Source organism: Chanodichthys erythropterus, chromosome 3 (genome assembly GCF_024489055.1).
Source record: "Chanodichthys erythropterus isolate Z2021 chromosome 3, ASM2448905v1, whole genome shotgun sequence".
In the NCBI taxonomy this organism is placed as follows: Eukaryota; Metazoa; Chordata; class Actinopteri; order Cypriniformes; family Xenocyprididae; genus Chanodichthys; species Chanodichthys erythropterus.
Window position 1 is genome coordinate 1,293,843 of NC_090223.1, and position 13,164 is coordinate 1,307,006.

At 41.1% G+C, this 13,164-nt stretch overlaps 1 protein-coding gene across 10 annotated transcripts in view; it reads right to left on the bottom strand.

Annotated features, from left to right (window-relative positions):
• LOC137014975 (uncharacterized) overlaps positions 1 to 1,060 on the bottom strand; it is a 132,362-nt gene extending 131,302 nt beyond the window's left edge. For all 10 annotated transcript variants that reach the window (XM_067379567.1, XM_067379575.1, XM_067379584.1 and 7 more), the window contains exon 1: positions 622 to 1,060. In XM_067379567.1, the coding sequence (XP_067235668.1) occupies positions 622 to 667 (46 nt within the window). In that variant the 5' untranslated portion in view covers positions 668 to 1,060. The remainder of the gene's footprint in view (positions 1 to 621) is intronic.
• Positions 1,061 to 13,164: the final 12,104 nt, after the last annotated feature.

Here is a 13,164-nt window from a genome sequence, read left to right on the forward strand (position 1 = left end):
TGTAGCCACAGCCTATAATGGCAAAACTAAAACAAATCAAGTGACTAACAGATACATCAAATAGAATAGCGAATGTTACCTAATAATAGTCATCGCTAGAAGTGAGTGGAGATTGCTTGGAGCTTTTTACAACGAGCTAGCAAGCATATTCACACAAAAGAAACATTAAACAACTGTTAAACAACTTAAAAAATACACTTACATTCATATACAATACATATCTCTTATTGTTTTTCCGGAAATCTCCCACTCGATTTGAGCAAATCAGGTAAATAGGTTGAAAAACACCTATTCCCGTGTGACAACACCCCAAAGTTCGGAACCGCCCCTTTTTGTTCCGCAGAGACCTCCTTCTCGAAAATCTTAGAAACCGAAAATCTCGTAACACCGGTCGCATACGGTCTAGCCGCAAAGTTCAAATATTTCAACGCATCCGAAGCTCAAATCGGATCCGAAATTTACGCATTCGCATATGATCGGAACTCCACGCAGACCCCGTACTACTCTCCATTGAAAATGAATAACTTCCGGTCCAAAGGCTGTCGTTTGTCGTGTGCAGTGGAAAGGCGGCTTTAGAGTGAAACCGAAAGTGGTAAAAATGAACAGAAATCATGAACTTACCGCACATTAGTAGAACAATCTGAAAGAATTTGAAATTGTTCTTCATGCTGTCGAATAGTGATGGGACATTTGAACCGAGGCTTCGGAGCTTGTGTCGAGCATAAATGGGCGTGCCAGATGAAGCGTCGATTCGAGGCTTGTGTTGTAGTGATGTGTCGTTCTTGAACGATTCGTTCGACTTGAATCCAGTTCCTGTCCCGACGTGAACGCGCCCTGGGCGTGGGTGGAGAGTGTGGGAAGTCGCTTTCTTTTGGTTTGGCTCGGTGGCGACAGCTGGATTGTGACTGGAGCGCTGATGGAAGGAAGTAGCGTAGATTCCGAAAGTGATCCGGAAATGGAGGATGTGGATAGTGGAGGCGGCGAGAATGAAAGTAGTAAGTGGAGTGTAGTAGAAAATCGGAAAAGAAAGAAAAACTGGGACTCGGGCAGTGAGAAAGGAAATCTCCAGGCTAGAAGAAGGAAAGAGGAGTATAAGGTACTGTTGAAGTTTGTTGATTCAGTAAATGTGATTAATCCGTTGAAGCTGACGAAAACATTGAAAGAAACGATAGGGACGGTCGAAAGCATTAAGACTTTGAGGGATGGCAATCTGATGCTGTTTTGTAAAGACAGTAGGCAGCAAAAATCAGCTCTGGGTATAAAATCAATGATTGGACATAAGGTGATATGCTCGATACCAGACGAAAAGAATTGGGTTAGAGGTGTTGTATCAGGGATTCCGACAGATGTCACGGAGGAGAAGATTAAAAAGAATATCACAGGAGCAGCGGTAAAGTTTGTCAGACGACTCAAGTGTGTTAGAAATAACGAAAAGATAGACAGCCTCTCAGTAATGATACATTTTGATGAAAATAAAATGCCAGAGAAAGTTTATTTAGGATTTGTAAGATATGCGGTAAGACCATACGTTCCTCCACCGCTAAGATGTTATAAGTGTCAAAAATTCGGTCACGTAGCGGCAGTATGCAGAGGTAAACAGAGATGTGCGCGGTGTGGAGGCGAACATGAGTACGGCAAGTGTGGGCAAGGTGTAAATCCTAAATGCTGCAACTGTGGTGGGGAACATAGTGCAGGATACGGTGGTTGTCAGATACGGAAAAAAGCAGTCAAGGCTCAGAATGTTAGAATGACAGAAGGGATAACATACGCTGAGGCATTGAAGAAAGTAAACCAGATTCCTAAAACAAATGAAACTAGGAAGGAAGAAATTCATTCAAAACAACAGAGGGAAGAGCAAAGAGATGAAAAGGTAGTAGTGGATGATAAGGTGGCATTTGTAGCATTTATTGCTGAAGTAGTGAACTGTTCAGCTCAAACTGAAAGCAGGACTGAAAGAATCAAAATCATTGTCAGAGCCGCAGAAAAGTACTTGGATCTGGGGAATGTTACTGTTGACATGATAAATGAAAGGCTCAAGATTCCAACATTAAATAGCCAAACAGTAGATAGTCAGATAACATGTGGTGGAATGGTGTTATCTATCTTGCAATGGAATGCAAGAAGTTTGATAGCAAATGGACAGGAGTTTAAGAAATTTATAGCAAACCAAGAGAAGGGTCCAGATATTATATGTGTAACGGGATAAATATCATAGTTCAAGGGTTCTTTAAGTAAATCCTGCTGTAATGTGTTCACGCTTCCTATTGGTTGCGCTGGTGGCGCTATAGCCCACCGAGTTCGAACAATCTGCAGCAGAGCTAGAGAGAACTGCTGTGGGTGAGTCGTTTCTGCTGCAGCTCCGTATTAAAAGTTAAAAATATAAGTTTCATGTTGAATGTTAGACGATGTATGAAGGGGATTGCACACATTGAACACTAGTTGACCTATAGAGTGTGTTTTCTGTTCATATTTTTGTGTATTTGATAGTTTTATTTCCGTTTTTAATGAACCGAATCTTTCCATGTGCTCCCGAACTAGTGAAATGTCTCGTACAGATGGAGCTGAAGCAACTTTACTCACTTGTTTCTCTTTCTTCTACTGCTCTGTGCAGGTAATTGTTTTTGTATTTAAGAATTTACTATTTTGTAGAACATGTTGTTTTACGGAAAAAAATGTTATTTCTAGACATTTTATTCTGTTTAATATAAAGTGGATGATTATTATATCTTATATTTAATATATTATAATAATTCTGTCTATGCATATTACTATCTGATATTGAAAACTACTATACGATCACAAAGCATTAAATCTAAGAAGTCAAATTGTTTATTGTTATATTGGTAGCAGCAGAGCTAGAGAGAACTGCTGTGGTGAAATGTCTCGTACAGATGGAGCTGAAGCAACTTTACTCACTTGTTAATGGTGCTTGCCAAAGGCAAAGCTCCATTCTTATTCTTCTGCATACTTATTCTTCTTCTTCTTCTTCTTCTGGACACAATTTCTGCGCGCTACTCCTCCCGCAGTTTTTGTCATAGACCCATGAATGAGGTGTCAAATCGACCGGCTCATTGAGGACAGGTGTGCTATGACTTTTATAAGCGATCGGGTGTACGATGTTCGTCCGGCGGGCGAAAAAGTAGCGAAAAAAATCCCATAGACTTTGCATTGGGACAAACTTTGATGAGTAATAGCTCCTAACGAGAGTTTCATAGAAACATGTGGGTTACCACGTTTGAAGAGCCTGATAGGCTCTCTCAGACCATACCTCAAAATGGGGTGTAAGTTGTACCCCTGGGGCGCAAGAGCTGCCCAAAGTTGCCCCATAGACATACTATGGTGAAGCCGTGCCCATGAACCAGGAAGTACTGTGTTTTTCCTACTATGGGAAATTACATAGGGATTTTGTATTGAACATAACTCTGAATCACAATGTCATAGAGACAAGGGGGTGGGCTCATTTTACTCAGGCAACCAATCAGTCTCTCAGGATCATTGTAAAGCTATCAAGCCACGCCCTAGCAACCATATAGAGAACCATAGCAACAAGTTCCATAGACTTCCATTGAAAAAGATCAAAGGAATATCTTTGGATAGGAGTGTCATAGAAACATGAGGGTGGGCTCATTTGACTCGAGGCAGCAAACCGCCAATCACAAATCACCTTAAAGACATCATAGCCACGCCTTAGCAACCATATAGAGCACCCTAGCAACCCAAAGCATAGGCAGATATCTTCAAATCTGAATATCATAGAGGCATGGGGGTTGGTTTATATCATTCATACTGGCAAGCAGCCTTTGGTGTATCATCATTGGTAGCTGCCAAGCCACTCCTTAGCAACCAAACAGAGTACCCTAGCAACCATTTTGCAAGATCTATATCTCTGCGTCAGAACATCGTACAGACATGGGGGTTGGTTTATATTGTCAAGCAGCCTTTGGAGTATCATCATTGGCAGCTGCCAAGCCACTCCCTAGCAACCAAACAGAGTACCCTAGCAACCGTTTTGAAACACCTATATTTCTGCATCAGAACATTATAGAGACATGGCGGTTGGCTCTTTTGACTCATGCTAGCAAACTGGACTTCCACCATGCTACACATGCTAGCAGTGAATAGCTACATGCTAATAGTGAGTAGCTTAAGGTTTAAACATGACACAAACTAGTAAAAATGTGTTAGAATAATGCTAGTGGCATCTTAATTGTGTTAGCATAATGCTAGTAGCATGATAATCATGTTAGCATCATGTTAGCAAACATGCTAATCATGTTAGCATCTTGTTAAATACATGCTAACAACATGGTAATCATGCTAGCATCATGCTAGCATTATGCTAATGATGTTAGCATGTTCTTGGCATTATCTTAACATGATTAGCATCTTGTTAAAATCATCTTTAGCAACATGGTAATCATCTAGCATCATCTTAACATTATCTTAATCATGTTAGCATGTTTGCTTAAGATTATGCTAACATGATTAGCATCTTGTTTAAAACATGCTAACAGCATGCTAAGGGTGTTAGCATCATGCTTGTAACAACATGCTAATCATGTTAGCATGTTGTTAACATAATGCTAACATGATTAGCATCTTGTTAAAATAATGCTAGCAACATGGTAATCATGCTAGCATCATCTTAAGTATTATCTTAATCATATTAGCATTTTGCTAGCATTATCTTAACATGACTAGCATTTTGTTTAAAACATGCTAGCAGCATGCTTAGGGTGTTAGCATCATGCTAGCAACATGCAAATCATGTTAGCATTTTGCTAAAAACATCCTAGCAGGACGGTAATTATGTTAGCATCATGCTAATCAAGAGTGCCGAGTTTTGCCACTGCAAGCACCATTCACATTTTCTTCAGGAAATGTACATTCTAGTTTCTCTTTCTTCTACTGCTCTGTGCAGGACAAATAAATACTGTGATCATCCGTATTCTGAGTTGCGTGTTAATGAAGGGTGAGACAAGACGGGCCAGAGAAAAACCAAAGAAGGGTCACATTGGTGCCGTGACTCAGGACTTCAATCGAGGTGGTCGAAGATCATCCCAACATCGGACCGGTGGGCCTGTCGTCATTCTTCACTGCACGGGACCTTCAGCTAAGATTTTATTAGTTATCCCTGGACTTTTAGAAAACGAATACCTGGGAAGAGACTTTTGAATGGACACTTTGAAGTGGTTTAATATTTTTATTGACTCCAGGTATCATAATAGAATATAGTGTACACATTTTTTTCTCTCTCTTTTCCTCTTTTTTTAATTTTTTTACACCTATTAGTTGATTATGGAAAACACAAGGTTGACTGGATCTCAGTATCTAGAAACTCCAGTTAGTGTTGGTCGAGGGAGAGGTCTGTTAGCGACACCAATTCCCTTTCCAGACATTAGCCCTAGCTCTGTTATGTGTGGTGCCAACAATGGGTTAGAAGCGAACACATTTCCTGCCCCAAATGTCAATGAGAACGCAGCTCATGTAAATTTTAGCAGTTCTGTAAATACGCAGCCCATTAGTACATCAACTCCAGTCCTTACCAGTGACATGATGAGTCAGATGGGTAACATAGTGCAGCAAGTAGGCTTGCAACTGGCGGACAGTATACTTGCACATTTGAATTTGCACAGTCAAACAGAAGTTACATCTAAGCATACTCAAAACAACCACAATAGTAGATACACGCCTGACCAGAGCTCCATGTCAAGTGCATCGCAGATTCAAGTAGTGCGTCAGAGAGAAGTTAAAGATCCTCCAATTTTCAGAGGTGACGCATCAGACACTGTTACACTCGATGAGTGGGTGGAGCTCATGAAAAACTTCATAAGAAAGGGGTTCCTGCCTACTGAAGAGCAGGGTGAAGAAATTTTAATCCACTTGAGAGGCAAAGCCAAAGATGTTGTTAAAGTGGGGATGTTGTCTAGCGGATTAGATATCAGAACAAATCCTGTTGCAATCTACACCCTATTACGGAAGCATTTCAGTTGCCAACAGTATTCTCCTGTCCCTTTGCAAGATTTCTACACCACTCTTCCAGAACCTCAGGAGGATCCCTTTGATTACTGGTTACGCCTGAACCATACTGCTGACATCACAGCTGAGTGTCTAAAACAACAAGGGAAGGTGCTAGACAACCAATTGATTGAAGTCACACGCATGTTCATTAGGAATTGTCCAAACTCAGATCTAGCGCTGACATTTCGTTCAAAAACCATTGACAAATGGACGGCTCATGAAGTACAAGAGATCCTGAACGAGTATCATTCAGAGAAATGTCTCAGAGCTGCTGGACAAGGAAATAGACAGATTGAATGTGAGAAGAAAATCGCTATGAATGAGATGCGTGTAAGTTCTAGCCCATTCCCAGTGAAAGCTGAACAGGATTCACTTCAGTCAAAACAGTCAGAAAACATGGCTCTGGAAAAAGTGATCAATATGCTAGAGAGAGTTCTGATGAATAATAGTGGTAATGCGCAGGCGAGCAGGGAGTATAGAAAGAGAAGCACCATGTCTAGAATTCCAGGCTTGAATGATACACCATGCTTAGTGTGCAAGGACACCTCACATTCTGCTTTTACTCACTGTAGAGACAAAAGGCTCTGTTTCCAGTGTTTTTCGCCTGACCATCCCAGATTCCGGTGTCCACAGGAAAGGAAGAATGCTTCCTCAGTCAACCAGCAGTCAAACTAAGTGATCTACGTGTGAGGGAGGATCACGTAGATCTTGAGAGTGAATCTCCCATATCCAGTTTTGAAGATGAAATGGATTATGGATCCTTATGTCAAATGTTCAGTGATGTAACTTCAGACAAAACAGTCATCTTCCAAGGTGTACAGAGAGTTCCCAAAGCTGATAGCTTGTTTTACACATCTGTCTCAGTTGAAAATGATATCACCCTTAAAGCTTTAATTGATAGTGGATCAATGGCATGTACAATTAGCGAGTCTGCTGGAGAAAGGTTGCTGGAAAGTATTCCAGATATGACAAGCCAGTCAGCACAAGATATTGTCATTGTTGGTTGTGGTGGCCATCGTGTTGCCCCTACTGCAGTCTATGATCTTAAAGCTACAGTGTACGGCTGCCCCATGATAATTCCTGCTTTAGTTGTGCCTGGGCAGACCGAAGAGATGATTTTGGGCACAAACGTTATAAAGAGACTTCTGATGCAACTGAGAGAAACTGACGGTTACTGGAGGCTCATGTCTAAGTCAAGTAACAATGAGAGTGATGAGTGCTGTATGTTTCTATCTCTTTTCTCAAATGCAGAAAGATGGAGAGGCGAATCCATACCTGAGAAAATCGGTACTGTAAAGTTACAAAGGAGTGTGACGTTAGAGCCACAAACTGAACATCTAGTTTGGGGTAAGCTACCTCAGTCTTCTGTTTTGTCAGTGGGAAGCACTGTCATTGTAGAACCGACCGAGTCCAAATCAAGACCTAGACAGATATTGGTCGGGAGGGTCATAACACCACTATGGGGAGATGGTTCTATCCCCTTGAAAGTCATCAACCCCACTAATCACCGTGTTGTGTTGAAGAGAAATGCAAAAATAGCTGACGTGTCACCGTGTATTGCTGTGCAAGATTTGCCGCTGCCGAAACAAATTCAGTCTAATCTGCAGTGTACTGAGGAACCCTTACCACACAGATCCAGCAAAGAGATGAAGCGTGTCTTGAATGATTTGAACCTTGGTGAACTTGATTTAGAGTCATGTGAAGTGTCATCCCTCTGGAAAGACAAGTTGTTGCACATCATTGAGAAGTACGAGTCAGTTTTCTCAAGAGACAAAATGGAGTGCGGAGAAGCTAAAGGCATTGTCCATCGAATTAGCTTAACTGATGACAGACCCTTCCGTTTCCCATATAGGCGTATACCGCCAAGCCAGTATGTTAAACTGAGGACAGCGTTAAATGAGATGGAGGAGAAAGGAATCATTCGCAAGTCACATAGTGACTATGCTTCCCCTCTCGTACTAGTTTGGAAGAAAAATGGCGATCTCAGGATCTGCACTGATTTTAGATGGTTAAACGCGAGGACTGTCAGAGACGCCTACCCTTTGCCACACCAGTCTGATGTGTTAGCTGCATTGGGAGGAAACACCTTCTTCTCAACCATGGATCTTACCTCAGGGTATTATAATGTTCCCCTAGAAGAAGAACATAAAAAGTACACTGCATTCTCTTCACCATTTGGACTCCATGAGTACAATAGGCTTCCTCAGGGTCTTTCTAATAGCCCAGCCACTTTCATGAGAATGATGATGTCTATCTTTGGAGATGAGAATTTTAGCAGCGTTCTCTGTTACCTTGATGATTTGATGGTGTTTGCCCCTTCTGAGTCTGTAGCCCTCCAACGTCTCGAAATGGTTCTCTTGCGCTTGTCACATCACAACCTGAAGTTGGCTCCAAAGAAATGTTGTTTCTTGCGACGATCTGTGAAATTTCTTGGGCACATTGTGTGTGAAGAAGGGATTAAGACTGATCCTGGTAAAGTTGAGGCAATTAACGATATTCAAGCTTCTGATTTGATGGAACCTGATGGAAAAACACCATGTCAAAAAAAGATCAGGTCCTTTCTTGGAATGGTTCTGTACTATCAACATTTTATTGAAGGATGTTCAGCGAAAGCTAAGCCTTTATTCAAGTTGACATCAGGCTCAGTCAAACAGACTCCTGTCACAAAAGGACGTAGACCAAGAAAGAAAATTAGTTACCTCAAACTTTCCCCAGCTGACTGGACGGCTGATTGTGAAGAAGCTTTGCACACCCTAAAACTAGAACTGACTAAAAATGTGACGCTGGCTCATCCAGACTTTGACGGACCTTTCATTTTGGCTGTTGATGCATCTTTCGATGGAGTGGGAGCTGTATTGTCGCAGGTTCTGCCAGGTGAAGAAATTGCCAGACCTGTAGCCTTTGCAAGTAGAACTCTGTCTCGCTCTCAAATGAACTATCCAGCTCACAGATTAGAGTTCTTTGCCTTAAAGTGGGCTATCTGTGAAAAGTTTAGCCACTGGCTGAGAGGACGGCACTTTACGGCATGGACCGACAATAATCCTCTTACATATATCTTGACTAAACCCCGACTTGATGCATGTGAGCAGCGATGGGTGGCAAAACTTGCTTCCTACAGTTTTGATCTGAAGTATGTCCCAGGAACAAAAAATGTTGTTGCGGATGCTTTGAGCCGTGAGCCTTTTGTCCAGTCTTGCATAGGACATCGCCTTATCACTGAACCGTACTTATCTCTCTTGAAGGATGTCAGTGGTGTAGTTGACGACACTGTCCAAGATGCTTTCAAGTGCACAAGTAACCATCAGGTGGTACAGAAGGATGGCAAAGGTTCATGTGACCCAACCAGTGATACACTCTTGCCTTCAGGTTCTTCTGGGAGCCAGGAAGTTTCTGCGGTGTTAGCAGCACACACTACTGGGGGTTTGAGTGAAGTATTGGGGTCAGTGCCAGCCATCTCACAACCACAACAGTTTAGCCCTCCTTTGCAGCACAGCAACATCGTGAATGAACAGGAGAAGGACAGCACCTTGTGTCGGATTCTGTACTATATTGAAAGACGTCGGAAACCATCTAAGAGAGAACAAACAAAGGAATCCACAAGTGTGCGGAAACTGTTGAAACACCATGATAAACTTGTTGTCCGTGATGGTGTGCTGTATAAGGTGAAAAGAGATCCAAAGCTAAACAAGAAAGTCTACCTGTTTGTTGTACCTGCTTCATTAAAAGCGCAAGTTCTCCATGGAATCCATGATACGGCGGGTCATCAAGGACGTAGCAGGACACTGTCATTGGCGAGACAAAGATTCTTCTGGATTGGAATGAAAAAAGATATTGATGATTATGTGAAGAATTGTCATCGATGTGTGGTTGGTAAAACCTCAGAACCCAATGCTTGTGCTCCATTAGAAAGTATCCGAACATCTGAACCGCTCGAGCTGGTTTGCATCGACTTTTGGTCGGCAGAGGTCAAAGAAGGAAAGTCTGTAGATGTGCTGATTGTGACGGATCATTTTACAAAAATGGCCCATGCGTTTCCATGCCAGAATCAGTCGGCCAAACAAGTTGCAAAAAGACTCTGGAATGACTTCTTTCTAGTTTATGGTTTCCCCAAAAGAATTCATTCTGACCAGGGGGCGAATTTCGAGAGCAAACTAATCAAGGAACTATTGACCATGGCGGGTGTAGACAAGTCCCACACAACACCGTACCACCCAATGGGGAACGGCATTGCTGAGAGGTTCAATAGGACTCTTGGTAGCATGATCAGGACATTGCCCCCTAAAGCAAAGGCAAAATGGCCGCAGATGTTGCAGCAACTTACCTTCTGTTACAACTGCACTGAACATGAGACAACGGGTTTTGCACCATTCTTTCTTATGTTTGGCAGAGTTCCTCGTCTCCCAATTGACATTCTGTTTCAAAATGTGCTTTCAAATGAGAATGTGGTGGATTACAAAGATTTTGTGTCCAAGCTGAAGAAAGATTTGCGTGAAGCAGCACACATAGCAAGGATGCACACTCTGAAAGAACAGGAACGGCATGGCAGACTTTACAACAGAAAGGTGAAGGGCTGTCCTCTGGCTGTTGGAGATAGAGTGTTGGTTGCGAACAGAGGTGAAAAAGGTAGAAGAAAAGTTTCTGACAAATGGGATTCATCTCCGTATGAAGTCATTGCTGTGTGTCCTGATATCAATGTTTACAGGATTCGAGAAATCAACTCAGACAAAGTGAGAGTGGTCCATAGAAATCTTTTGTTACCTGTGAACTTCCTACCAGTTGATGAACCTCAGGAATCAGATCAAAAGGACAATGATGTGAATGATGAAATTGAAGTTCAAGGAGATGAAATTGACCATGACGACAGAACTGCAAACTGGATATTAAGTAATCCTAATGATTTTGCTGAAGAGGATGTTCATACAATCCATACAGATTCACTTGATGCGTCAGATTGTGTGTCAGTGATGCTGGACTCTGCAAGTGCTGGTGCTGGGAACCTGAATGACCGAAGTGATGTCAGAATGGAAATTGATGTCGAAAGAAGTGATCAAAATGTAACAAATGATTTTGATTTACCTGAAGTGGAAGGTCAAGATTCTGACTCGGCTCAAGGAGAGCAATTCACAAATGACGTCATAAAGGAACCTGTGGTGTGCACACAGCCAAGACATGTTGAGGCTGTCGTAACTCAAACTAGATTTGGCAGAGTCATTAAGCCTACTAAAAGACTGATTTGTGAAATGAACAAACAACACATAGACAGTCCAGACTCTACAGTGAGTTCTTTTGTTTATTTAGTTAAGAGCATTTTCACATAAAATGTTACATTTGATTTCATGCAAAGTTGAGAACACAAAAAAAGAAGCTGATTGATACAGAGATTAGAAATCAAATGAGTTATTACGTTACGAAATTTTGAGGTGTAACAGGCATCTCTTTAGTCTACTTTCAGACTGGGGTTAGGCGCCACCCTTGATTGTAGTTATTTCTTATGGAAGAATCTTTTGATTGACAGATAATCCTACTCAGTGCGCAGTTTTTCTTCTCTTCTTTAGTAATTGGAAACATGAAGTGTGAGTTCCATATCTGTTTTTCTCTATCTTTCTTCACTGTTGGTTTTTCTTGTTATGGTATTTCCACATTAAGCAGGATTTAAGGGGGGTGTATGTAACGGGATAAATATCATAGTTCAAGGGTTCTTTAAGTAAATCCTGCTGTAATGTGTTCACGCTTCCTATTGGTTGCGCTGGTGGCGCTATAGCCCACCGAGTTCGAACAATCTGCAGCAGAGCTAGAGAGAACTGCTGTGGGTGAGTCGTTTCTGCTGCAGCTCCGTATTAAAAGTTAAAAATATAAGTTTCATGTTGAATGTTAGACGATGTATGAAGGGGATTGCACACATTGAACACTAGTTGACCTATAGAGTGTGTTTTCTGTTCATATTTTTGTGTATTTGATAGTTTTATTTCCGTTTTTAATGAACCGAATCTTTCCATGTGCTCCCGAACTAGTGAAATGTCTCGTACAGATGGAGCTGAAGCAACTTTACTCACTTGTTTCTCTTTCTTCTACTGCTCTGTGCAGGTAATTGTTTTTGTATTTAAGAATTTACTATTTTGTAGAACATGTTGTTTTACGGAAAAAAATGTTATTTCTAGACATTTTATTCTGTTTAATATAAAGTGGATGATTATTATATCTTATATTTAATATATTATAATAATTCTGTCTATGCATATTACTATCTGATATTGAAAACTACTATACGATCACAAAGCATTAAATCTAAGAAGTCAAATTGTTTATTGTTATATTGGTAGCAGCAGAGCTAGAGAGAACTGCTGTGGTGAAATGTCTCGTACAGATGGAGCTGAAGCAACTTTACTCACTTGTTTCTCTTTCTTCTACTGCTCTGTGCAGGACAAATAAATACTGTGATCATCCGTATTCTGAGTTGCGTGTTAATGAAGGGTGAGACAAGACGGGCCAGAGAAAAACCAAAGAAGGGTCACATATGTATACAGGAAACTTGGCTTAAATCACAATATAACTTTCTAATACAGGGTTATATTACTATTCGGAGGGATAGACATCAAGGGAATGGAGGTGGAGTAGCTACTTTTATAAAACAAGGAATTGGGTACAAAACAGTTGAGGTAGATAGGGAAATAGAAGTTGTGGTGGTGGAAATATGGGAAGGATCACGGTGTATTAGAATAATTAATTTTTACAATCCATGTGATAGGTTAAGCAAGGATATCCTAGAAAGTATAGGAGGAAATGGAAATCAAAAAATGGTGTGGTGTGGTGATTTTAACGCTCACAGTTCAATATGGGGAAGCGCAAAAACAGATTATAATGGTGAGATCATCGAAGATATGCTAGATTGGGGAAGATTAGTGTGCATTAATGATGGAAGTCATACTAGAATTGATTTGTATAAGGGAAGGCATTCAGCATTAGACTTGACAATAGTATCTGAAAGCTTAGCGAGTAAATGTGAATGGAAGGTACTAAAACAAAGTACAATAGGAAGTGATCATTTTCCTATTTGCAGCAAAGTTGGAGTAGATATAGAACAAAGAGTGGGGGAAAGAATGCTTAGGTGGAGGTTCAAGTCAGCGGACTGGGATAAGTATAAGG